Source organism: Vanacampus margaritifer, chromosome 2 (genome assembly GCF_051991255.1).
Source record: "Vanacampus margaritifer isolate UIUO_Vmar chromosome 2, RoL_Vmar_1.0, whole genome shotgun sequence".
NCBI lineage: Eukaryota > Metazoa > Chordata > Actinopteri > Syngnathiformes > Syngnathidae > Vanacampus > Vanacampus margaritifer.
The window spans coordinates 28,350,790-28,378,621 of NC_135433.1; the positions used below are offsets into that span (position 1 = coordinate 28,350,790).

General features: G+C 39.2%; 1 protein-coding gene across 2 annotated transcripts in view; it reads left to right on the top strand.

Moving 5' to 3' along the window:
- prkcab (protein kinase C, alpha, b) overlaps window positions 1-27,832 on the top strand; it is a 109,734-nt gene that overhangs the window by 57,739 nt on the left and 24,163 nt on the right. For both annotated transcript variants that reach the window (XM_077557500.1, XM_077557501.1), the window contains 2 exons: window positions 16,526-16,637; window positions 20,154-20,282. In XM_077557500.1, the coding sequence (XP_077413626.1) occupies window positions 16,526-16,637; window positions 20,154-20,282 (241 nt within the window). The remainder of the gene's footprint in view (window positions 1-16,525; window positions 16,638-20,153; window positions 20,283-27,832) is intronic.

Below are 27,832 nucleotides of genomic sequence, written 5' to 3' on the forward strand. Positions count from 1 at the left end.
AAAAGTTATCTAGCCCAATCAAGTCCCTCATTAGAATTCATCAGAAGGGATTTAATGAATAATTTATAGAGCAGTGTAGCTACTGTTTGTATATGAAATGCATCTATTCATAGTCTTTATAGCAAACAGGTAAACAGTGTGCGTGCGTGTGCGTGTGCGTGCGTGCGTGTGTGTGCGTGCGTGTGTGTGTGTGTGTGTGTGTGTGTGTGTGTGTGTGTTGGGGATCTGACCTATTCTTCCGTCTGGAGGCGGAGGCAGCTCACTGTTTAATGTCACCACCGGGGAGAATCCACAGGGGACATTAGCAGGGGTCGGGCGGGGCGGCTGCAAAATAAGCAATAGGTTTTGTGGGGGCTTTTTTCCTTCTTCTTCTTCTTTTTAGCCAAATTGAAAACCAAAAACTTCTGAATCAGAACCGCCTCACCTCACCAAAGTGAGTCACAGCCTGTTGACTTGTTGATGTGGAAAAAGATATTTGCTTATAGATGCTCCACTCTTTAGCATGCCGCTGCTGTCCTCTGAAAGTAAGCATTGGCAGAAGAGTCCTTGAGGGCTATTGACGCCGTGTTGTTTTGGCCGCATGCTGGAGGTGAACAAAAATGGAATTAAAATGGATCTCCAAGTGAACATTTTTGAAAATGAAAAAAGGCTGAAAATGCTCATTTGGGAAAATGGAGCACATTCCAGTGTATGCATGTGTAAATTACAATACAATATTATTGCAATTTGTAGCTAAAAGAGTGAAGGCCCATTGATCGCAGGGGACATGTTCCGGGCAAAGCAATATAGAGAGACAATTTAAAAATTAATAGTTTTACTTCTCCCAAATGATCTAGACATATGTAAACTTATTAAACTTTAGCACCTGTTCTCACTTTCTATCATATATCACTTTGAAGAAATTAAAAGATGTTCCAAATAAAAAATAACAGCTTCATGCTGTTTGTCACTGCCAAATTAAGTTTGAAGTGAACACATCAGAGACACAAAAGAGAATTTAACACGGTATATTTCAGCACCAAAATGTTCAACCAACCAAACTGTCAAATTTGATCTTGTGAAAGTCAGCTAGCTTAATGCTAACATATAATGTGAAACACTATAGACTAGTATAGCTAAAGAAAATTAGCATAGTTAAACTTGCAGACTACCTCTATTTGAACCTGCAGCAACCAACTGTACATGAATAGAGCGCAGGTAAATATTCTCTCTACTCTCAGAGAACAACTTTTTCTGCATTTTAGTAGGGGACCTCTTCTGCCTCTTCTTCTTGCTCTTAATTATGCTACAGTAGAGCTCAATGTTGCCTTTGACGTTGCAGTATTACACTGAAGGTATGCAACTCTAACTTTACTGTAAAATTCCGAAAAAAAAAAAAAAGGCTGCTTAAAAAAAATTGCGATATAGTATAATAAAACGATGAACCTCTCGCAATCAATTTTCTGCTTCTATGTGTTTCCATCATAGCAATTTAATCTGCCCAAGGCCTTGAAACTCAGTCGTGCTGGTCAATGTAATTAAAACGATATTAGAAGTTGAAATTTGTCCTCCCAGGGCCTGTAATTTGTTGGGAGGAACAAAACTTGTTGCAGCCAACTTCCACTTGCAAAACACTGCTGTAGTAATCCGCACCATTAATATATTTAATAAACAGCATCTATGAGGAATGTGAGGAAATTTTTTTTGTCATGTTATTAGATAAATATTGATTGTGAAATGCGCTAGAAGATAGACGTGGCACAGTTGTTGCGTGTTAGTATTGTATTGATGGTTGTGATGTGATATAAAGAGGTGGATTCAATCTGGTAAATCCCCACTGAAGGCCTAGCCATCAAAAGGCCCACTACTGCATTTTATAGTGCCTTTTAATTCGGCTCTGTTGTTTTTCTCATCCTAAACAAGGTTCTGTTCCATCTGTTCACAACTCGGAAATTTACACAAGCAGCGTGAGTCTGCATTCATTCCGAGTGGCGAGCTGACATTTTCAACCCTACTGTAGTTCGTCGTAGGCCTTTAACAAATGCTGTAAGTCTCGTTGTTGGCGCTGCCGGCTCCCTCTGATAAAAGTACAGACGAAACCCAGCAATCAATTTTCCCCATGAAGCGCCAGGCCGAGGTACCACGCTGGGCTCTTCTGTCTGCCGTTGTCTCTCCGACAGAGCTCCACCGGGGACGTCGTAAGTCTTGGGGGAACCGTCTGCCTTCCTCTTTAACCTCTTCCTTCACCATTGCATCAGGTGAAGATGCTGTGTGTTTATTATGGGATGTACAGTATTTGTATGGATGTTTTTCAGGTGTTGCTTGTGTTTCTGTGGAATACGTATTTAGAGTTAGGGACTGTCTGACTGACAAATCAGATTACCTCATTTAAGATAATAAAATTTTAACTTTAAAATAAATAGGGGCAGCTTTTATATGGCTCTGTTTAGTGATTGACTGAATATTCAGCCACCGAAAATGTACGGCCGAAAATTGCTATCTTTTGCCATTTTCGGTATTCGGCCGAAATAAAATTAAAGCCGAAAGAATATGGCCGAAATAGGTTGCGGTAACGCAAGCAAAAAAACGCTGCAAGCAAGCGTCTGTTTGAATTAAACAGCAAACGCGGGGTTGAGTGTCCGCCTTTTCTTCTCGCTGGCTTTTCACCGTGTAAGTTTGCACCGGTCGGTCGCAGCAGCTCCCGGGGTTATTGCGCACACCGGAGGAGCGGGGCGTCGTTTGGTGTACAACATTTAAGCGGGTCGAAAAAAGACAGAACTGCCGTGTAATGCAGTACAGGTGAGCCACTCTTTCTCGCACAGCGCCTTCCTTTTTTTTTATAAGAGCCCCTCGAGCGCTTCCGCTTTTTAACCGACATTCCGGTGGCCATGCTAAATACTTAGCTAATGCTAGCACTATTGCTATCAACAGTTTTAAACACATAAACACTTACTGCTATCTCCGGGTGGCGGCAGACCTGTACAGGACGCCAAGTGTGACTTTGCAGTTCGTTCCCGAAACCGATTAGCTGGTGCGAACCAATGTATTTATTTATTTTTAAAGGTTGGTGAATATGTGACTGTTCCGATTTTAAGTGCGCCGCAGCTTGTCCCGCCGCATGCATCCGTCCCTGCCTGTGCGAACTACATTGACTATAAAGTACAATCGCACCGCCAGAAAATGCTCAACCCTCGTTTGGTGTTTAATGTACCATTAGCCAACATTTTAATTTAAATTGTGCTTGGTTAAAATGCCAGTACTAAATAAATATGTTATAATAATATTATAACTTTAATTAATTATAATAAATGCAATGACAGTAAAAATTGGCATAATTTTTTTTCTGCGTTTTGGCCAAGCATTTTTCATTTTTGGTTTCAGCCAACCATTTTCATTTTGGTGCATCTTTAGTTCTGTTATAAGCAACTGATATTTGAACACATACTGTGCAGCAACACATACAGAAAGATAATACAATGGCCATTGTAATACTGTATATATTTTTCCTATGCGAAAACCAAATATACCGCTATATTGAGAGCAAGAGCAATGGATGACACAAAAATATTGTGCAGTGTAACCATGTACGGATCCCACTGTGATTATAGTAAACAATCTGTTTTTTCCCAAATCTCACAATATACATCAAAAATCTTGCCCAAAGATGTACATTATAAGACAAAACTACAGCCATCGCTATCTGTAAGCGTAAAAAGTAGGATAAAGAGGATTTGACGTTCATCGATGTTTAAAAATAATAATTAAAAAAATTAACTAAATGCTAATTAAAAACTAGCCAAAAACTAGGCTGAGCTGAAAAACGTCCTGTTCTCATTCTTTTTCTTTCAAATTTACAGTGTCAAACAAAATAGTGAGCCTCCAGTGGTGGCATTCAATGAATGAATGAATAATTTATTTCGGCTCCATACATAACACGGAAAAGAAAACACAAACATCCTTTCGAGCAAATCAATTAATAACCGAAAAAGGAATAGGCTGAAGAACCAGGCTTATTATTGCCTATCCTATGCAGTTCCTGAATCACCTAGAGTCACAATTGCGCAGAACAAAAGAAATAATACTACATTCACATACCTAAACGTTTTACATTTTATCAATGGCACTAAAAGACTTAATTATCTTACATTTAAACATTTTCTTAAACCTTAATAGTAAAGTACACAGCTTCAATGTATCGTCAAGTCAATTCCACAATTTTACACCCAAAACTCAAACATATCTTGGTCCTCACTTTCAAACATAAATAAACCCCTTTAATTATAGTTTCCTTCTCTTAAATTTAAAAAAATTCTGACAGGCAGGTAGGCTATTGTTCACTACACGAAGAAACACTTCTAGTGTCTTCAAATATATGAGATCCATAAATTTAAAAATGTCAGATCCTATAAATTGATTACATTGATTATTATTATTATATTGATTCCACCACCACAACCACTTGATGAAATAACTTTTTTTCAGTTTGGGCAAATTCAAAGCACAAGTAAATCTTCAGTATTGTAAAGCTGTATGCATTTATCTTGAGTAAATTGTACTGTAATAGTTCATCTTATCATCTCATGTCATCACGTCCTCTCAACTAATCATGAGAGTATAGATTGTACGGATAATCCGGCGTTCCTGACTCGCTAACACCTCGTGGATTAGTGGCCCACCAACAAGCCGGCTGCTGATCTTTTGCTGTTAACGTAACAGGTCTCTGATTAATTGACAGATAGGAGAGAAAGGATGGCAGTCAACAAGTAGGCGAGGGCATCGGATAAAGTAATGAGATGCATAAGCTGCTTGTAGCTTAGTTGGTTGGAAGCAAAGCTGCGTTTGCGACATTTTCGACAAAGGGAACAGAGCATAGCTGTGTGGCTTATGCAATTTCCCCGAAGTAAATAGTGAGGTTGTGCACACGTATAGAGCGGCGGTGCGTTGGTAATTGTCTGCTGTACAGGCAAACTTGTCACACACACTTCCAAATTTCAATGTATAATGTATGTTACTGTACTGTACTGTACTGTACATGAATATTACAGTACAGTATGTACAGTGCAAATTTAAAAAACACCGTTTCAGGTTTCTTTACATTAACCTTATCGGCCAATGGCGTTCCTCAGGGGTCGAGCCTGGGACCTCTATTATTCAAAATGTAGGCTTGTCCAACCAGCGGCTCGTTCGTTGGCGGCTGTAGATTTTAGTAACTTGGGGACAGATAGCTAAGGCTAACTTCAAAATAAAGTTTACCAAATAATACACTGATGCCAATGCAAATAGCCTTAGTAAACTTTTATTTTGAATTTGGGCCGCATCGTGGCATGATGGCTAGCTTGACTTCTCTTTTTGACGTTTAGGATTTCTTTATCGTACTTTTTATTGACATATAGTTGTGACAAACATCAAAACAATGCTATCCCAAACTCATATTCAATCGCTAATTTAGGACGCTAAGAAACCGCCTGAAACCATTGTATGGCACGGCACAAATTCCGACGTTAGTGACTAGCAGCTAGCTGTTAGCATTAGCAACCGGTGCCTGGCTGCTAACATAAATGAGTTTGACAGCTGGTACCTGGCTTGCTTTCTTTATTCTAGACCAAGGCTACTTTGTAATTCACTCTCCATGTTTAAAGGAAGGGAATGTGCCTTAATTTGCACTTTGAGGTCTTTTCATTATTAGGAAGAAAAAAAGAAGATAAATAGCACTTTGCCTTCATTTATTTTATAAAACACTTTTGTCCATTAAATAAATGTAGAAAACCAAAAACATCCAACTCAAAATGTCAAACATCGCCGTTTTGATTTTAGGAACACAACTTAAATCCATTAATACCTTGTTATTTTGCACATGGACCATGTGTAAAATAAGAATGTATATTTTTCATATTGCAGTTAAAGTTGTGTTCCTAAATCCTAAATTGCCGTATTAGACATTTTGTTTTTGTAGTTTTATGCCAACATATGCATTTTGTGACCACTGTTGTGTTAGAAGTTTAAGGCAAATAAAAACAATTTGGCAATAAAATAATTGCTATGAAACATGAGGAGCTCACTGCTGTTTTGCTTTTCTCTGTGGGAAAAAAAACGTTTGGAGACCCCTGCTGTACACGCTTCAGAATTGGATTGAATCAAATGAATTCAGTTTTACAAATGCAAATATGGCATCTGTAAAGCTGAATTGAAAGAGAGTATCAAGTAGACAATTCTGGACACGATCCGTATTTCTGCCCTCAATACACAAAATAATCAAATCAACTGTAACGCAACACATTATTGTTGCAGATGGCCACAGAGGATTACCAAGTGTTTAATTACATCCCATGCCGCAAAGGGGCTCGAACTCTTTATCTTATGTATTCCATAAGCTTTATGCGCATCCCACAATCCCCCTGGCCTTGTTGCCTTGTTGATGTGTTTGCACCCCGTGAGCACTGCACTCCGCGTGTTCATCCTCAGCCAAGATAAAGATGATTATTATCGAATCCTGTGGGTGCTGACACTCACTGCAAATGTATTGCGATAATGATAATGGAAGGTAATGTCGTTGTTTGATAGATACTTTAAACTCTTTTCATAGATGGCATTCATGAGTTTGTTACATTAGTTGAATATTTTTTGTTTATTTTTTTCTTATTTTAAATGAAATCTGATCACAATGTTCTCACAACAAGGTACAAATATTCCTATAGGAATTCATCATAACGTCTATATTAACTCTATGTTGTGTGATGTTTTACATAACATTAAAAAAAAAATTTTTTTACCTAGTTAAATTATAAATATAAGCTAACTTCTCCACCTGAAACTAAAAAAGGTCAACCTACTGAACTTAAAGGAAAGGGGAAGTGTGGTCTTGTTCCGTTATCATTGTACATGTGCTGTTCCTCTGTGTGAGTGCCCTCTAGTAGTAGGTGATAGCATTACTGAATTAAATAGAAATAACATCAACTGTAACTACATAACATAAATACAATCAAACCTATTAAAATAAATGAAAATGTCTGATCAAATAAAGTGAACTGAAGAAAATTAAGCAAGAAAATTAAGTCAATTTAAAACGGAAGCAGCCCAACTATATTTCAGTTGTATTTAACCTTTAACTATCAATACATTTACATTCATTAAAAAAAAAATGGTTTTAAACATGTGTTTAGGTCCATTACATTATTTTTTTCTATTTTCCTATAATTAATCACACTGTTCATTTTTTGGGTACTAATTATTGTGCATTAATTCTAATCTGAAATGCAAATCGTTAATAATCATAAGCACAGACGTCAGTGTGGATATGCAATTTTATTCAATGCTGGAAAGGAAATTTCAACTCTTCAGGTTGAGTCATTTGGACCCTGAACAGTAGGCCTCAGTGATGCCCAGTCTGTGGTGCATGATGTGTTTTTGGAATATGGTGGTCACAGTCGTGGATGAAAGGCTGCAGTGAATAAGAAGTGAAAGGTTTACTTGTGAGATTCAAACAAGCTGAATGTTGATGCTTTCCTGGAAGTTGCCGACTGTAAGTCTAATACATGTTCCTAAATTTACCCCAGTCATAAGTCAACATATGCATTTGCGCGGGTGACAGCGAGAGATAGAGAGAAATATCCACCTGGGGATCCTTTCGCCTCTGTTTCTATGGCAATGTCACACTGATTAATGCGCAGGTATGTAAAAAGCAAGTTTGCTCCTTTTTTTGCAAGTTGAATCGTTAATAAAAGCATATGAGTAAAATGAGGACGGCGGCAAAACACCGAGGGAGAACAGAGGGGTTGATTGATGGCCGGAAAAGTTTTGTTTCTCTGCAATTTGTCCCCTTTAAACTCCGACAACACTGTATTTATGAGGTAAATTGAGTTCCTGTAAAGTGGGTAGTAAAAGATACATGCATTTATTCACCACATACTATTTCAAAACCCCTTTTAATTTATATTTATGGTTCTGAAGAAATTAGTGTGTGGTTGCTTTAACAATGTCCATTTTTGGTTAAAGGTAGTTTAGAACTCCACTATACTATAATGAAAGTGGTTAATAATATAAATAGAATCATTGTCTGAGTCATTTTTAACTTACTATGGTAACATCAGTTTAAAAAATATAGTAACGGGCTTGCTAAAAAAATTGCGTGTAGTGAGCTTCTTTATGTCTAGGTACATTGTCGGTCATCCAGAGGTTTCCCTCTTCCAACACAAGCTGATTCCAATCAACAGGATCGTTTTTAGGTTTATGCAGAGCTTGCGGATTAGCTGATCATATATAAGATGTGTTGGAGAAGGGAAACATCCCAAACCTGCAGGACTCCAGCCCTCAAGGACCGAATTTGCCCAACCCTGTCCTTAGGGCTAAGCCCCTCCTTTCCATGACACCTAGCGACGCCCCTGCCTCAAACTCTTCCATGTCATTTGACCAATGCAGAGTAATGGCTTCAATGAGGATTTCCACCCGAAAATGGACCGTCCGTTTGGGAAACTCCCCAAATTCCTGATGGCCAGTTCGTCCCTGGGACATGATCAAAGTACCCAGTGACACAAGTTCATCTTAAAACAGCATCTAAGTCTGCCTAAATAATAATAATAATAATAATAATAATAATAATTCATACACTTCAATATTCATGTGTAATCCCACCAATTTTTTGTCATTTATTTCATTTGAGGTACCCCGGCTGCTATTGTTTGCAAAAATTCTGAAAAGGTCTATCCAGGCACATGTAAAACAGTTTTTGACATTTGTTGGTCTCATTAAACACCGTGTTTGATGATGAAAGTTGGGTTATGATGAAAGGTGCAGTGTGCATACATGTAAACATGGATCTCCCCTGTTAATTAGACCAACAGGGGCCATGATAAAGGGCCAAATACCTGGTCTCTGTTTTTCTCTCCGCTTTGGCCAATATTATACATGGCGCAATCTGAGAACTACGGCGACATCATCCCCATAATCGACGATATATCATCATTGAAAAATCAAGCGATGCTTTATTCCTGTGGGCCTGCTTTAGGGACGGCTCTGTGTATCACTTCCCCCTAATGAGCTCATTCGTTGCTCTGTGTGTGCACTCGAGTCGGCGAATGAACGCTGTGTTTGATATCCTAATGCCTTTTCATGTTTAATTCACTAGCAAGACTAGAAAGGCACACAATCGGAGGAGGCACATAACAAATGCGGCTATCTAACAGAACGAGCAGCCCATCGGTGAAACACCACACATGCGGGATTCTTCAGCGGATCCGAAAAAGCTTACTGTAAATACAGGGATTTATTTTTTTAAAGCCATCATTCATTGGTGGGGTTACTTAGTAACTGTAATGCCCATGCACGTGGGAAAGGAGAGCCACCATTGTCAATGTTCTTATCAACCATTTCTTTAACACTAAAACACAGAAGCTGCTGCTGGCCATAGCCCCACCCTGACAATGACACAGAGATTCGCCACTGCACACAGGCACTACTTTTATCTTGTGCCGCTCTCTTAATGACTAACTGTCAGTAAGGTGGGGGCTTTAGGACCCAGATGCGGGAAGGCAGGGCAAGGAGGCAGAGGTGTAGTCCAAAAAGACGTTTTAATATCTAATCAAAAAAAAACCTAACTTCAAAATACAAAATAAACTGAACTAACAAAACATGAAGCTAAACATGACAAAACAACTAAGGCGAGACTAACAACATGACATGGATCCTGATCAGGCGAAGAGGTCAGCGTGACGTGGCGAAAGACTTACGACAGTTGCAACAGCAAAAATGAACCGACACAGACAGGGGGGAGACAACCGACTAAATACACCAACACTAATGACATGACAAGACACACCTGGCTGAGGGCACTGATTGGATGACACATGAGGGTAATGGGGAAAGGTGGACACAATCAGGGTTGACACAGACACCACACGAGGAAGGGCAAGTGACCAGAAACGAGAGGAGTCAGACTTTTCACAATAAAACAGGAAATGACAAGACAAGGGGAAAACACAAGGAAAACATGACAGGGAGTAAACAAGACTGAAAATAAACATGACACTAACTTAGTTACTCAAGTATAATAGATGAGGTGAGCTTTAAATCAGCTTTTTGGGTATAATTTTGTTGATGTCTTCCTTATTATTAAAGCACTTTGTTTTATCGCAGACATATTTAAAAAAGTTGTAATGTCTCTTAAGACAGATTCAATCTCCCCATTAACTTAAACCTTTTTAGCCATTAGAAGTGAATGAAAAATGAACTACATAATTTAGCAATAATGGCATCATGAAGATAATTGCTCTGTGACTATGGGTAGATTGACGCAAAGTCCTCTTTTCATTTTTTTGTTTGTTTCACTCACAGCAACGCAATTATGTAAGTTATTAAGTTCATTGATCGGTTAGCATAGCAGTTGGCACAGCTAGCATACACTTGAGCAAAACATTAGCATTGATTTGCAACCCTGTTGCTGTAATAAGAGTAATTCAAATCAGGTTTCATTTTATTTAATGTCGAGGGTTTTATTTAGGATTAATTATCAAATATATATATATATATATATGTTTGTCAGGTGACTGCGTATCTGTAGCAGTCTTGTGCCAAACAGCACATCATTAGGGTGACCATATTCCCATTTCCCCAAAAAAGAAAACACTTGCCCCGGCCTTGAAATTGTGGTACCAGTCGCGGTTACACAGTGTACTTCACTTCCTATTAGTTACGCAATGCCAACCAAACATTTTCATGAATTTATAAAACGCCCGAACAAGACGTAAGAAAATGGTCAGTCCTCCCAAAAGAGAATGAAATATAAGACCTCTCATAAAAAGTGTAACATTGATGTTTGAGCTAGACTAACCGAATAATGACCGTTTTTTTCTTGAAAACATACAAAACAAATCGCCCATTTTTCAAAAATTCTGGTGCCTGAAGTGATCTCCATTTCTGGAACAACTCATGTAGCTAGCCTAGCATTACACCACAAGTCGAAACCGTACAAACCCTCCAGTAATATTTGTTTAAAGTTACCAGTTTGTATCGACCGTCTCAAGGGAATAGACGGATGCATTTTGTGTTCTTTCTCCCTCCATTCTTTTTTTTTTTCCTTCTGGGTTGCAGCGTCATGGTTCTATCAGCGTAGGACACATAACTCTCCTCAAGTGACACCATTGATCATGTGCGGCCAATCTCCACGTCCCTCATCTCCTTCAAAGCGATGACCTTGCGCGCATCCACGGCCACGCTCGGAAGGCTCCCTGAACGTGCCGGCGTCCTGTCAGCTTGTCACCGTTCACGTTTGTGATGTGTCTTCGGCCAGGGCAAAACGGCCCTGGGTTTCGTTTTGGGAGAGGGGAAGAGAAGTCACGGGGGAGTCACGTCAGCGAGTGGCTCAGGTAGAGGGAAGTGCGGTGTGGGAATTTCCCAAAATGTATTCATCATTCTTTGAGCGGGTGCATAGTCATGATGGCCTCATTATAGATGGGTTAGGGCCAAATGTTCTTGAAGGCTTGCACATTCTCAGAACTGCAGCAGGAGTCCATTTCTGTTCCTCAAGGTACAGCGATGCGTACCCTGTAGGACTCATTATATGACTCCCAGTTAACTTGTGTGTTAGTTCCCAAACAAAAACTGACAAAAGAAAGTTATTTCACCCTAAGGTAGCACGAGTAGTTAGCACATCTGCCTCAAGTTTTGAAGTTCTGGGTTATATTGCCAAATCTGGCCTTCCTGGGGGCTGTTTGCAAGAACTTCTGTGTATTCTCCTGGTACTCCAGCTTTAGCCCACATACCAAAATCATGCATGTTAGGCCCGCTGCACATCAAAGTGACTGATTTTCATGCGTGCCTGACCGTCGGCCTCCAGTTTTCTTGCAATTCGAAATTTGAATTGACCAATGGCCGATCAAAAATGCCACCTTGTATTGCACAGATGTTCACAAAAACAAAAAAAGCATTTACAGGTGCATGAACCAGCTCACTGCCGCCAAGCCAGACCAATACCATATGCAATATACACCAAATAATGTTTTGCAATAACACTTCACAATATTTATACTTTCTTAAGTACTTGTGGTTTAAAAAGCGAAGTAGAGAGTGTCTGTCACTAAAATGCACAATATTGTTACAACAAAAATTCCACTTCTGGGATTCAAAGTGACATCCATCCGTCCGCTGCTGAGCTGTATCAAGTTCAGCTGTCTCTCTTCAGCTCGCTTCGGTTGGTAAAACTTTTCCCATATTTCCGAGGGGATGCCAGCCCTGTATTTCAAGCCAATTAGCCCATAGCATGTCTAGATGAACATTGTACAGCATTGTGAAAAGACAGCAAGATAAGTCCGTATTCTCTGCCCAAAATGTTTCATGTATCTCGTCAGCCCCTACTTGGGTGTGTTGTTTTTATAAATTGTTAACCAATTTGAAAATGCCTCCCACTCTTTTAATCATACAATATTATTAGCTCAACAAATGGGCCATTTTTGGTTTCCTGAAAGGTGACGGTATTGGAGAAATGACGATTCTGCCCGAAGCCAGCGATATGTACCTGTAGTGGATAAGCGAAGCGCGGAGAGTCTCTGTGGCCCGAATGCAGGTGTGCAGTCAGTAAATGGAGTTAAGAGCTTCTCAAACATGCCCCCTCTTCTTTATTTCTCACACGATCAGGACAATCTGCTTCTTCTTTGGCTGCCGCTGATTAATCAAGACATTGTTTGCCAATCTTTCCAACAGTCGACTGCCTGGTGCAAGTTGTCAAATGTGCTTTTTTTTCCACAATTGTCCAATTCAGTCACTTTTGGACACTTGGGCTCTGGGTTCAAATGTCAATTCAGGATCTTTTGAGTGGAGCTAAAATGTATGCTTTTGTATGAATCAATTTTATGCTTTTCCAGGCTGTCAAGTGCATGCCAAAGCAGCAGGTGGCGCTATAACATTTAACACCACTCGTAGAACTGCCAGATTACACTTGTTAATTAACATCGTGGTGTGGTGCATGACATCCGCAAACACAAATACCTCCCACCCCCACATCACTGTTAGCTAATGCTAAACTAATAACCCCGCAGCTCTGCTTACCTTTCAGCTTTGACATGGTAGTGCTTCCGTGTAATCTGGTTGCCGGACTCCGACCATCTCTTGAACATGCCTTTGGATCTTTGCCTAGCCTAGCTGATCAAGTCATGCACAGAGAAGCTCATTGCGGGGGCGTTCATTATGTAAATTAGCGTCACTGTTATGCAAGAGCGCAGAACGGCTCACTCACAGTCATATTTTCAGAACTGGGCAGATTCACATTTGGGTGGGCAGGCACTCTGGAGACCCAACTATTTGTATACCAAAAATACAAAGTATTTATTTATTTATTACAATATGTTCTCTTTCTTTGCAATCACAGTTTACATAGCCCTGTAATAAAAAAGAGTGACCAGCGTACCTTGAAAATGTTTTCACGGGTAGTGAAAAGAAGGTGAATTGACTCCATGTGGGCCAGATGAGGTGAGATGGGTATACATGCGCCGTTCCAGCTTTGTGCACATCGACATGGGATGGGGGAGATAAATGAAAGCATGCATACGAGTGAGTCCATAAACACTGGCAGCCAGCAAACACAGAGCAGCCTAAGGGCACTGCCAATTCACGTCTTACCCCTGACTTCCTCAAGTTTCCGCAGGATCTTAAATTATCTGTGGCTTAAAATGCAGAATTGCACGTTGTAACAAAAGACAGTGTGGGGGGAAAAAGTGTATATGTGAGAAACTTTGAAGTCTTTCATCTGCAGTAGCGTCAGGTTGATAATGTTAAGGAAAGAAGTAGACTGGAGTTGGATAGAATCTTCGTTTTGCTGTCTCTCAACAAGGCTTTTTAAGGATAAATTGACTATCCTCACAATTATTGATGCTGAATAACTCTAAGGAGACAAAAAATGGAGGAAGACCCAGGAGGCCCCAACACATGAATTACCGCACCATCTGGGTTTTTTTCCCTCCTCCCTCAAGGTGAGCTGGTGCCAAGGAGCAAAAATAGCAAAGCCTCATGCCAATTAGAATTTTCGAATTTTGTCTTGCCAGCTTTTTCTCAGGTCCTCGTGTGATTTGTATTCAGTGACGTGGGCCTGCTAAGTCACTGTATAATTGTGTTAATCAATCAGAAGATGCACTCATTTTATAGTGGGACCTTTGCAGTTAAACGTGATCCATTTTGACCGATAGCTTTTTGAATAAGTTAGTAGTGGCAGCAAAAATCTAAATCTTTGATCCGTAAATGGACCAATTCATTTCCTGGTTCAATTAGAGTTGGTATTTAAACACAGTCCTCTTCATCATGATGTTCACAATTTGTCATCATGAGACCAATATAGCACCAAACAATTGATCAGCAGTCATCATCCAAATGATCATCATCCACAAGTTACAGTAGAGACACTGGAAATGTCACAGAAAGCCACTGAGAAACCAAAAAGCTCCTGTTGTGAATTTTGCCATTCAGCTTCACGTGTGTGGTGGGAAATCGCTATGTCTTGGCAGCAACAACATCTTGCTAGGTTAGCACAATTGTACTTTTTTTTGTTTTTGAAAGATCATGTGATTTACAGTGACCTGTCAAATACAACAACATCTGTACTTCTGGGAGCTCATTCTCATGCAATTCCACATTTGAAATCACAAACCAACAACTGTAGTTGAGACAGTTAGCAAAATTTGAATCGTCAGAGGGAAACAACGTAACCGCAAATCAAAAATGCCCATGAGTGTCTTTTGTCGAAATTCACACGTGCAGCCAGTGAATGGGGCAAGCGATCATGGCCAACAGCCTATGAAGATATCCACATGCTCCCCTTATTCTCATCCGTTTTCTTCTCTTTGTGTCCAGCCACTTCTTTGACAATTGCACCATGTTTTTGTGGTTTAAGTATGTGAAGTTTCAAAACCCGATACAGAGCAGTGTTTCAGTTGGAGTGCAGTGGTAGATAGGGGTTGCCAGCTGTAATTTTCCCACCAGTTGTTCACTTGCATTGTGTCGGCTCACTCGATATGCAGCTGGCTTATTAGAATACATTGATCAACAGGTCACCAATTGCATTCTGGGGAGAGGGAAATGCTTCTATTATGACTCATTTTAATCCCTATCCTCACCTAATGGTTTCTTCCTGCACGTGTCACAATTCCACAAAGGTTCATGGAAACAGATCAGTTTCATGCTTGGCAGAGGTCATCAGTCCCTTCAGTTTCTCCGGTCCAGTGTCATCCTATGAATTTGGGTTCCTGGAATCCTATCAGAGTGTCAATCCCGATTGCTTGTATAAAACATCTTTGTGCCAGATGTGCTGGCCAACGTAAACAGCTGCTCAATTAGACATCTCCTGGCAGCAGGCGGTGTTCATTCATGTGCGTATTGTGCTTTTGGAGCACTGAAACGGAGGGGGAAGATGCTGGGATACCTTCCAGGATGACAAGATGGAGAGAAGTGTCACACAAGGAATGCAAACTTTACACATTCCCACACGCTGACATTTCCCTTCCAGATGGATATTTTGGCTTTATTTGTTTTTGCTTTGCACCCTTCTTGCTTGCCTTCTTCTTGTTATCGACACTTGTGCATGATATCATCTACACGTGAGTAGTTCTGAGATGAAGTTGCAAGTCATTTATTTTTGGAGATACAGTCGGTTGACTGATTTTGAAGCTTGCTGTCATACTAAACATAGAAGAAAAAATTACACCTGTTGGATTTAACTCATTCACTGCCATTGACGGCTACAGACGTCAAAAATTAATTTGAACTATTTCTATTAGTTTAATATTTTTTTCCACTTTTGCTAACAAGAGTATGAAAACCTAGATTTTTTTTTATTGTACATTCAGAACAGATGTAAAATTTGTGATTAATCGTTAGTTAACTAGTGAAGTCATGTGATCAATTACAATAAAAAAAAAATCACCTGACGCCCCTAATTTAATTTTTTTTAATTAAAAATAAGGGGCGTCAGACGATTCAAATTTGTATTCATAATTAATCTCATGACTTCAATAGTTGACTCACGATTAATCACAAATGTTATATCTGTTATAAATGTACAATATTTTTTTCTCCTAGGTTTTCATAAAAAATGAAATGGAAAAAAAAGTTAAACTAAGAGAAATAGTTCACAAGAATTTTGGACGTTTATAGTCGTCAATGGCAGTGTATGAGTTTAAAAAAACACACACACACATAGCTTAGCCTTTTAGAGTTCATCAACTGCCTTATCTTGATGAATAAAGGTTAAATAAATAAACAAATTGTAAAACCAATAATCAATGTATATGATTGATGCGTATAGTAAGAATCGATGGGGACGGGTTACTAATAAGCCATGGCTTCTACCCGTCAACCCTTCTTTCGGATATCAATGTTGCAAATGATGATGTGATCAAAGTAACCTGTAATAATGTGTCCGAAAGGAAAAAATGAATAAAACAAAACAGGTGTATTAACAGGTTAATGTACCTTCTGTCAGCTAATGAAAGCTCTCATTAAGTGAAATTAAATAACGACTAATGTCTTAGCGCTAATATACTAAACATGTTTCCTGCTGTCGTGTTTCCAGGATCCCAGAAGCAAGCACAAATTCAAGATACATTCCTACGGCAGTCCCACTTTCTGCGACCACTGTGGCTCACTGCTGTACGGCCTCATCCACCAGGGCATGAAATGTGACAGTGAGTACACAGCGCCCATATGTCCATGGATTCTCTCTTTGTACCACCCCTAATGAGAACAGATGGGAGTATAGGAGATGGTCAAAACTAACCTCACAGCACAGTTTCCACTCAAATGCCTCGAGCTATGTTTTTCTATGTAGGATCCACATCCTGTGACTTTGTCATCTAACTTTACCACTTTCCTTATTACAGTGGCACGTCAAAGAGGGGTAATTAGTAGGGGTGTGGCAAAAATTGGATTCTCATAAGAATCGCCATTCTCATTTAGTACGATTCAGAATCGATTTTAATATGTCCCAAAATCGATTTTATTTCAATTATTTTATACTGTCTTGCCTTTGTCTGTGTGTGCCTTTATTTGGTGCGCTGTCCATGTTGTACCTGGTTTGGCCACTGAGGGGCAGTGTGGTTCCACGTGGTCTAATACACTGTTAAGTTGTAGCCACATTAGAGAGTAGAAGGAAAAAGTCACCATCAAGTTATTCCAATAAAAGTTTGTTTGTTTTTTCAGTGTGGAGCCGTTCTTTTGAGTGATAAAAGTGCCGCGAGTAGCGCGCTAATTAGCATTAGCGAGTCAGACTGGAGTAGATCATTACAATTCCTTGCACATCTATAGATTGAAGCAAAAATCATTGTCAATCAAATCATTTTAAATCAAAAATTACTCTTAATCAAAACTTGATTCTGAATCGAATCGCATTCACAAAAATTGTGATCGAATCGAATCGTTAGACATTCAAAGATTCCCACCCTTCGTAATTAGTGCTGCATCACCAAACTTCACCATCCCACTTGGATAAGTTGTCATGTGAAGTGTTCAACACATCACACATGACAAAGAAATGTGTCGTTTGTGAAGTACAGAAGGAAGGCGTCGAAGGCTCCGTTAGATTTTGCGCTAGCCGCTAGTTAGCCAATAGCTGACCATTAAACATATGATAAAGTGGCAAGCTAGATATAGCGTTTGAAACTAGCCTAATTAGTCTACATCTTCACTTAATGGTCCTTCTTGTCAAAAAGCGCAGGTCCTTGTTCCCAAAAACCTGCTAGATGAGGCTATATAGGTTGGTGGGTGGGTAAAAGAAATAAAACTGCTAACAGCTCTGAACTTTGCTTCACAAAACCTGTTCAGACAATCATATCCAACAGTCATGACTTTTCTGCTTGGAGTATTCTGGAAAATACAAAAATCACTGTGACTACATTTACTTGTAGTCAATAAACCAAAGGCCACGTAAACACGTGCAATGTCCTCGAGTTACAACGTACTTGACCTTCGACATTTCGACTCTACGACGCCCATGCCTTGCCCGTAGCACCTAATTTTTCATTAACATTTCCCACAGTAATCACGGCATTTTAAAGTTATTTAAAGTTGCGTTGTTGTTGTCGAGCAGTCGGCTTGCCGTCATGCACGCCACCTTTCTGTGTTTAAGTTTCCAAGTTCCACTTTGCCATCCGTCAGCAATAAATGTCCGTGCGGAAACACAAAATATTCCTTCCGGGTGCCACAAACGTGTTTTTCAAAATTACTGTACAAAAGATTTTGACGTAAATTTCGACTTTAGTGGTGAAATCTTACTTAAATTCGGGCTACGTCGCCATAAATGTAGGAACAGAACTTGTTCGTAACTCTTATTCAGGTATTTAAAAACCCGATGCCGAATGTTTCAGAATCCGAAATTTGGGACCTTAACCTGAATATTGACTGCATGGAAACGTAGTCATTGATGCTGGGCTGAAATTAGGTATACTGATGTGTGATGACACCTAATGACGACACGTTTAGGACAGATATAGGCTTTTTTAAATTAAAAATGTGGCCGAACTCCAAATTTTTGGGGTACCGCGGTACGAGTATTCTCCTCTGCTGCATGCTGATGAATGTAGTGGTTAGTCTCGTGAAATTCTTAAACCTTGCCGGTGGGTCTCAAACGCTGGTTCTCTGTATAGAAAATAATAATAATAATTCATTACATTTGAAAGCGCCTTTCAAGACCCTTAAGGACGCTGTATAACAGTTAAAAACTACATTTAAAACAAAATTCTACAGATTAAATAGAATTATGACTAAAAACTAATAATAAAATAAAGAAGCAGTGTGCTTAAAGTGTGTAGGCAATCATGAATAGGTGTTTTTTTATTTTGGATTTGAAAATGGTCAAGGATGGTGAAATGCAGAGATCAGGAGGCAGAAATGGATGAACGGATGTATTCTCTTCTTATTCTCCCATTTTTCTCCAACTCATCACATTTCTTTCCTCTCGGTACGCCGTCCCCCTTATCTTCTCAAGTCATCTCCATCCATCACCTCTCACTCTCTCCTCCTCTTACGCACTCCATCCATCTGCGGGTCTCTGCTCGGAGCCCAGATCGCAGATGGTAATGGGAATGGGGCAGAACAAATTGGTATGTGGGAGGCCATTACAAGTTTCTTACGACCAACCATCTTACCCTACCATGTCCTTGTCTCCGCGCAAGGGTCGACAAGAAAGGTGGAGTGAACTGTTTGGGTGAAAACAATGGACACTCAACAACTTATTAAGGAATGAAAAGACTTGACATCCCTTCTCATTCCTTAATACAACTGAGCCTACAACAGAGTCTTTTTTTTTTTTTTGACCAGAGGTCTGCAACCTGCGACTCTGGAGCCACATGTGGCTTTTTAGTACTTCTCCTGTGGCGCTCCAAAAAAAAATAAAAAATATATATATATATATATATATATATATATATATATATATAGTAGAAATTAATAATTTTTACATATTTATTTTTAGTTTTTTTTATATAAAGTATTCTTCAAATGAAGTAATGATTTAGATAAAAATTTATAATTAAATATAAAAAAAGAGTCCCAAATTTTTACTTGTCAGAAAATGATGATAGGTAGATGAAAAAGTTTTAAAACTGGCCATAAAATGTAAAAAAAAAACATGACCATGACATTTCCAAAAAATATCTGAGAAATGTCAAAAAAATTGCCATAAATGCCCCCAAAAAAAATTGGCAGAAAGGCAGAAAAGTCTAAAAATGAAAGGAAAAATGAAATATGAAAATTTGATTACACGCACACAAAAAAATCCACATGGAAGATGAAATGTTGGATATTGGATGCTGCATATTGTTCTGTTATGGTGCAGCTCTACAGCTCTTGAGTCCTCAGTAAATCAGAATAAAACTGTTTTGTTTAATGACAATGTTCAAATGTTTTGCGGCTTTATATATATATATATATATATATATATATATATATATATATGCACCAATCTCATTAATGTTTGCAGGTGTGTACAAAATGACTTGTCCCATGTACTATGTATCAATGCAGACAAAAACACATAGACTCCTTCTGGTAGAGATGTGAATTAAATAGAACTAATTTATTTTGTATGCAGCCAGGTAGCTCCATTTGTTTGTGTCCTAACAAAAGTTGCCGTTTTGAATGCTATGACTGCGTTCTTCGAAACCTAACACCATTCGCTCCTTCGCCTCACTTCTTGTTACGTCCAGCCTGCGACATGAACGTGCATAAGCAGTGCGTGGTCAACGTGCCAAGCCTGTGCGGGATGGACCACACGGAGCGGCGGGGTCGCCTCTTCCTCAAGATTGAGGTCAGCGGCGACAGGCTACACGTCACAGGTCGGTCTTAATGCCCGCCCCAGTGTGACTGCACTGATGATGTGTGTGTGTGTGTGTGTGTGTGTGTGTGTGTGTGTGTGTGTGTGTTTGTGTGTGAGTATGACGTGTGGAAGCGGCATTCCCTGCTGTGACTGGGAGATGTTGTGAAAGATTTCTGAGCTGTTCACGCTAATCTCCATGCTCATTCATGTTTATAAAGTGGAGGCTTTTAGACTTGCTTGGGTGTGTGTGTTCACTGTTCATGCGCTTGTCACTCTGGGACACTGTTGATGCATTTTGGGTGCGCATGTGCTGCCTCGACCTAGTTATTCCATTTCACGTAGCCATTCCAAGCAAAATAACTACTAAATGTAGCCTCGAAACATGAGGGAGTCGTTGGTGCACTTATTCTCTGCCATTATGTGCTTTTAAGAGGACATATTATGGCAAATTGACATTTAAATGAATGAAAAATGAAACTTAGTGACGTTTTACGAGTTTAATCTGTTCCATGACCAAGCTTGTAACACAAATCAACTCGTATTAAATTAATTGTATCCACTGAATTGAATTAAAAATCAATTAATCCAATGCCCTCTAAAAAACACCAATATCACCATTTTCTTTTCAGTCAATACATTTAAACCCAAAGGCATAGAGTAGCCGTTTCCGTGGTTACCATCCTCGTACACATGACTCACAAAAGGAGAGCTGCATGAGTGTAGCTCCCCATTAGAGGAGGCCAATTAAACTGCTCTTAATGTTTAGCAAAAAGAACAAGGCAATGGCCAATGGGAGGAGAGAATACTTTTGACAGCCATTCAGAAAAAATCACAGTCACAAAATATCTTGCCGTTGATTTCATTTTATTTCCCTCACGGGATGATAGGTAATGTATGTACCTATTGTGTGTGTGTGCTCGTTTACCTGCCGGTTGAGTAGAAGCACGTGTAGCTAAAGCCTAACTGTGGCTGGACCTCACATCCCTATAATGTCAATTTTGCGATATTTCACATTTTTAGCCCCCCCAAACAAAATAAACCATTATATAGCGCTTTTCCACCTTACAATGCACTGAAAACATTTTACATTCGACTACTCATTCACTTACTGATGACGCAGCATCAGGAGCAACTCAGGGTTCAGTACCTTCCTTAAGGATACTTCAAAATGGCCACAATGGCATGGGATCGAAACCATAACCTCTGAATTGGGAGACGACCACTCTACCACTGAGCCACGTCACCCAAATTAGCAGCCAGATGTAATTGTAATTGTAATGTAATTGTAAAAACATCAAGAAACATCTACAGTATTACTTAGTCCGACGTGTATTTGTCGGTAGAGCGACACGTCCAAATTAGCCTGTCACTCAAAACCAGCACCTGGATTGGGGAACAGCACAGCATAATAACCCTTAGGGAGGTAAAGCAAAGTGACAGCTGGGTCATGAGTGTAACCTTTTCCTCTCTCTCTCTCTCTCTATGTCCGCCTGCCACACACACATACACACACACAGAATGAGGTGAGAGTGATTGATGCTGTGCTGAGTGATGGTCAAACAGGAAAAACGCACACAGCAGAAAGTGCGCGAGCGAGTGTGTGATTGACTTGTGGAATATTTTTTTGCAGCTGCAAATGGAGGGGGGGGGGGGGGTGATCTTACATCGTGTGTGCATAGTTCTTGGCAGTTCCATGCTCGTCAAACTTCTTAATGACATTACGCACCACTGTAACAGGGCTACCAAAATCTTTGGTAGATGGCTCTATACCCTTACGAAAGAAAAGGGGATAACAGGTGGCTTTTAAAAACATCAAAGTCATCATTCATTGGTTAACTCATTCACTGCCATTGACTGCTATAGACGTCACCAAGAGTAACAAAAACCTAGAGGAAAAAAATTGCATTTAGAAAAGATATAAAATTAGTGATTAATTGTGAGTTAACTAGTGAAATCATGGGATTAAATATGAAAAATTCCTAATTTTTAATAACCTTTTCTTCTTAAAAAAAGGTAATTTAATTATTTTTTTATTTTATTTTTAATAATCTTTTTTTTAAAAAAGATTATTAAAAATTAAGGGCGTCAGGCACCAAATTTTTTTTATCATAATTAATAGCGTGACTTCACTAGTTAACTCACTATTAATCACAAATTTTATATCTGTTCTAAATGTACATTAATAATAAAAACAATCTAGGTTTTCATACTCTTGTTAACAAAAGTGGGAAAAATGTTAAACTAATCGAAATATTTCAAATTAATTTTTGACCTCTATAGCCGTCAATGGCATTGAATGAGTTAATTCATGTCAGTTGGGCACAGACAATTTAGAACAGGGAATTCTCATTTGTGATTTACCAAAGGTGAGTCACAATATGTTTCCAGGAAAGGTTTACAGGAAAGGGTGCCAATACCAGTGAGAGAGCACATTTTAAGTTTTCTATTTTTTCCACACATTGTTTATTGTTTTTTAATCATTTGGTCTTTATGATAAAACACACGTTCTCTGTAAAAAAAAAAAAATAAAAGGATTTACTTAATTTGTTTTTTCAGAAGCTATTTCACATGATGTACTTTACCTTCATGGGTGCCAATAATGGTGAGCAGGACTGTAGCTAAATACAATTTAAAAGAGACCATTTTAGTCACTCTTATCTTCTTTGACTGTGCTGCTGATTCTGGAGTGCACAACTTGAGGCTCAGCTCTTCTCTCTTATTTTCAGTACGGCAGTTATACAAATCGTTATTCGCTGAGGAGAAAGAATATATAGTATGACCGTCTACATGTGCTGCAGCACATTTTGTCTTTGGAACACCTCCACATACATGCTAATTGTTAGCATTCAGATAGCTTTAAATGTAATTCTCATTGGGAGTGGCAATAAACAGCTTGACGCCTCTTTTATGAAGAATATTTACCCATTTAGCAACCTCAAGTGAAAACAAACACTCCTATAATACATATTGGGTCTGATAAGAGAACTGGAGAAAGAGGAAGTGTATGTTCGTTTTTTCTTGTGTTGGTTTTGTGTTCAGGCTCAGCACTCTAATGGCCGCAGTGTGTGAGCAGCGCAGCCAAAGCTTCTTGGGGGGGGGGGGGGGGGGTTGCCTCACCACTGGCTCCCTCAGACAAGTGGTGGGCTTCTGTGTGGTTCACCGCTCTGTACTTGATTAAATCTTTCCAGTCAACAAAACAGACAAATCTCTGAGGCAGAACCGCGTTCTTCTTCATCATTTCCCCTTGACTCTCCATCTTGTCCCTCTTGTAATATTGACGTTGTCTCTCCCTTTGCTTCATTTCTATGCCCATTAAAACCTTATATAGATAAATGTATTGAGGCACAACTCTTCCTGAATTGATTAATCAATCAGCGTTGTTCATTGTCACCCTTGAATTTTAATTCCTAATCTTTGCATGTTTGGGATGATTCTATTCCCTTTTCTTCAATCTCTGAAGCTTTGGATGTTCGTGTGGCAGGAGCATCCTGGTCTCATTGGCATGGCCATCTTGGAAATTAGACTTGTCCAAATTGTTGTACAGATGAGTCAGGACCAATAATGAACTGCCCCCTGCACTAAAATGATGTCCGCCCTCCCCAATTCTCAGTGGCTTTGATTCAATTATACAGATTGAATGGTGCAATTAATGCTTCTATTCATTCAGGGTACATGGGAAGCTTTTAAGTCTAAATTTAGCCAAGCTCTGATCTCGTGGAGCAACGTTATTACAGTTCCAAAGCAAAAACTCAAATCTTCACAATTTCGACCATTTTGTCTAGTAGAAAAGATTTCAATTTGGTAGCAATCTGACAAATATCTTGGGCAAGTTTGCATTGGAAGGACACGTGACAATGACACTAAAGTGGCTGCTATGAACAAAAATGGCAGACTTTCTAAGCATATCTTCTTTGAACTTTCTTTATGGGTCTTCTTGTGATAGACATGATTACCAATATTATGTTGTTCCGTGCTGGCCAATATTATAATAATAAATAATAAGGAGCCCCTAAGGTGACATGGTATGGGAAAAAATCATAATTTGCGTTCCGTCGCAAAAACACTTTACGTTTTCTTGCAAAGATTGCGAGATAACGCAAAAGTTTTTTCGCGAGAGGACGCTTTTTTTCCCTTTTTTTTTTTAAACGAGTTGATGTACTTCCGGGTCATCTTCCGTGTGACCAAAAGTGAGGATGGAGCGTGTACAGCAGTGAGAAAACTTTCCCAAAGCTCCATCTTCGTCCCTTTTGGTCACACGGAAAATTACCCGGATGTACATCAACTCGTTTAAAAAAAAAAAAAAACTTTTGCGTCATGTCATTGGGCGGGGACGAGAACGTTTTTGCAACAGAACGCAATCTTTGCGTTATCTCACAATCTTTGTGAAGGAGGGAACGGCAAACTTTTTGTGAGGGGACGCAAAGTATCCCCCCCCCTACCATGTCACCTTCGGGCCTCCGTAAAATAATGACTACGAATAATAAAAATTGAAGCAATTTCAAGAGGCTGTCACATGCTTGAGCCTTAATGAGGTTCATTGGAATATGCTAATTTTGAACGATTGAGTCTGGATTTGTTTCAGATTTAAAGTCATTTGAGTCATTTTTGTCACTAAGGAAAGAATGTGGAAGCGTGGTTGATGGAGAGGTAGAAGTGGATTCAGAGATTTTATTTGTATTTTTTTTTTATTGGTGTCAAAATGAGTGTGGTAATTTTCAGTTAATTTAAAGTTCCTTTAACGCAATTTTTTTTTTAAACACGTGATTAATACAGTTACTAATTTATTACAACTACTGTACAATTAATTGGAAAGCCTGTAATGGGGGAATTGCTGTCGCAATGCCACAGACACGTCAACGTCAAAATTTAGCAGTAATAAATTTAATAATACTGCATATATTTGTGGAAGACTGGGGTGAAGTTGTATTTTACAATTTTAAAAATGTGCAGAATTGTTATTGTTATTTCACGTTAGAGAATAGATAGCTCTTAATATGAAAAGAAAATGCACTGAGCCGATGTCTTATAAATGCAATTATGCCATCTAGTGGCAGAAAAATGACCACGACACAAATCATTATCACACTCGTTTTTACAGTGCAGTACATTGTTTTAATTTTAACTCAATTTTATGAATTATTATGAATTTACTGACTAAAAGATACAGCAATATTTCTATTAGTTTAAAGTTTTTTTCCCGCTTTTGTGTCAACATTTTATTGTACATTTAGAACAAATATAAAATGTGCGATTAAGTCATGCGATTAATTACGATTAAAATAAATGTATTGCCTGACACCCCTTTCCGACATATTATCACAACAGATTTCACCAATCACATAATTTGCAACATCAACAACATCTGAAAAATAGGCTGACGGGTTGAAACTGTGTTTTTTTTAACCCCGTCCCCTGAATTCATTTAGCACCCCCTTGAAAAAAGTCATCACGTCTTTCCTCTTACCTTGGGTGAGTTTCAACTGCATAACTGTGATGATGTGCATTTAACTGATGGAAATATGGCCGAAAGAATGTACTTAATGTAGAGAAAGGGCCCTCAGACAGAGCCCTGGACACACCAGTCCTCGTAGAAAGTTTTCCCAGAAGCTTTTCTTGCTACAAACTCAATATTTTTCTCTATTTTGACTTCCTGTATAGGTTCTAATACTCGTAACTAGATATTGTGTTACTTATTTCTTCCTCATCCCGCCTTCTGTAATGCTGGCTAATGTCTGCCCTTTACCTACTGCAACCCTCTTCCCCCCCCACCCACTTTTTTGTCCTTGCAAAAGTGACAAAAATAACCTGAGGGCATCGGCAGATGTTTCATTTTAAAGTGTCAAGAAAAGGCCTGCACGCACGCACACACTCATACAAAACACACACCATGAAAGGGCATCTGAGGTTCAGGCACTCAGGGTGGGACTTGCTATGGCTGACAGGCTCGCCTCAGGTTGGAAGTACAGCCGGGGAAGAATCCTCCAACACTTTCAAGGCTTCTAAAGTCATACCTGCATGTGGCAAGCTATACAAAATTATAGAAAACATCAGTCCCATTGAATAAAGTTGAAGTTACATTGGCCTTGCAGGGCAGATTAGATTGACAACACATAGAAGCTGAAATCAGATTGGACAAAAAAAATCCAACATAGACACAGTACAATTACTGCAAGAAAATAAAGAGAATGGACAGTTGTGAATAAATGAATATAATTTCATGGAGGAAATAATTGAATTTAGGTTATAAATGTAGGTGAGTGTTTGATAGTGTTTGGCTAAATGAAGTTGAGTCCTTTAAATGACAAGTGCGTGCTCTCGTGGCTGCGTGCTGGCTGGGATCTCTGGCAGCACACAGAAGGGAAGCATCCAGCTCATATTTTGGCTTTGCAGCTCCCCCCCCCCCAGCCCCCCATCCAGATTATCAGACATTCTTAACTCGCACATGGCATTGTTATGCAACAACACATTTGAATTTCAAAGCCTTTTTCGTGAGATCATGCTGGCGGCCCGCGGCTGCACCGCACGCAGCCGCCCAAACCGGGGATCACATTTGGCCGCTTTTATTTTTCATGGGATGTAATTATTGAGCTCAGGTGCAAAAGATCTCTTTCACATAGATTTCACATAGATTATTATATTCCATTGATTATTAATCAGGGGGTTTCTGTTTGGAACTCCCACCACGTACGTATATACAGTTTACACCGGAAATATTCTTGATTAGTTTTGCAAAATTAATATTCATATGATTATATAGTATAAAATTGTATTTGTTAAACACAAAGAAACGCAGAGAAGAGCCATCTCTTTGAATCCAATGCGTGAAAAATAATCTAATGTTTTTCGGGTAAAAAAAAAGAAAAGAAAAATGTACACAGTGTCATTTAGACTCAATCCCTTTACTTCCTCTTCACCCTGCACCCTTTGTCTTGTTTATCTCTCCCCTCTTCCTTCTACTTCTTTGGAAAGGCAAAGAGAGAAAAAAATCCTAGGAATGGATTATTCACAAAAGCCCCGCCCCCCGAATTTAACACTTCCGGGTCCAACATCTTATACCTGATTAGGTTACGTGTTTTTTCCTCTGTCCGTAACAGAACGGTTGTTTACTCTGAGGTAACACATAATGCTACGTGAAAGATGAAAACAAAATAAGTAAATTTTTTGTAAATCAATGAAACATCACAGAGTTCCCAGTATGAGACCAAGCGTAAGCTACCTTTTAGGATGTCAAGTTACCCAGCTAACATTAATAATGATCAAGATCAACCGTGTATTTTTACAAAATGGCGTGACATAAAGACCAAATGTGAACATGCTCGCCAAATGAGGTGATGAATGGCCAATGATAATGATATCCTGATAATATACAATATTGAATAGTCGTAAGTATAACTTTGATGTCCAGTTTTGTGGATGATCTTGCCTCTAGAGCTTAAGTGACAACAGCTGGCTTTTAGCTCGTTCGGTTGCTAGTTAGCTTTAGCCTAGCCCATTATAGTCTTACCTTGGAGCAAACGTAGGAATGCTTGTTTTGGAGACATTTAGATTTGGGTGTGGCCGTCCACACTG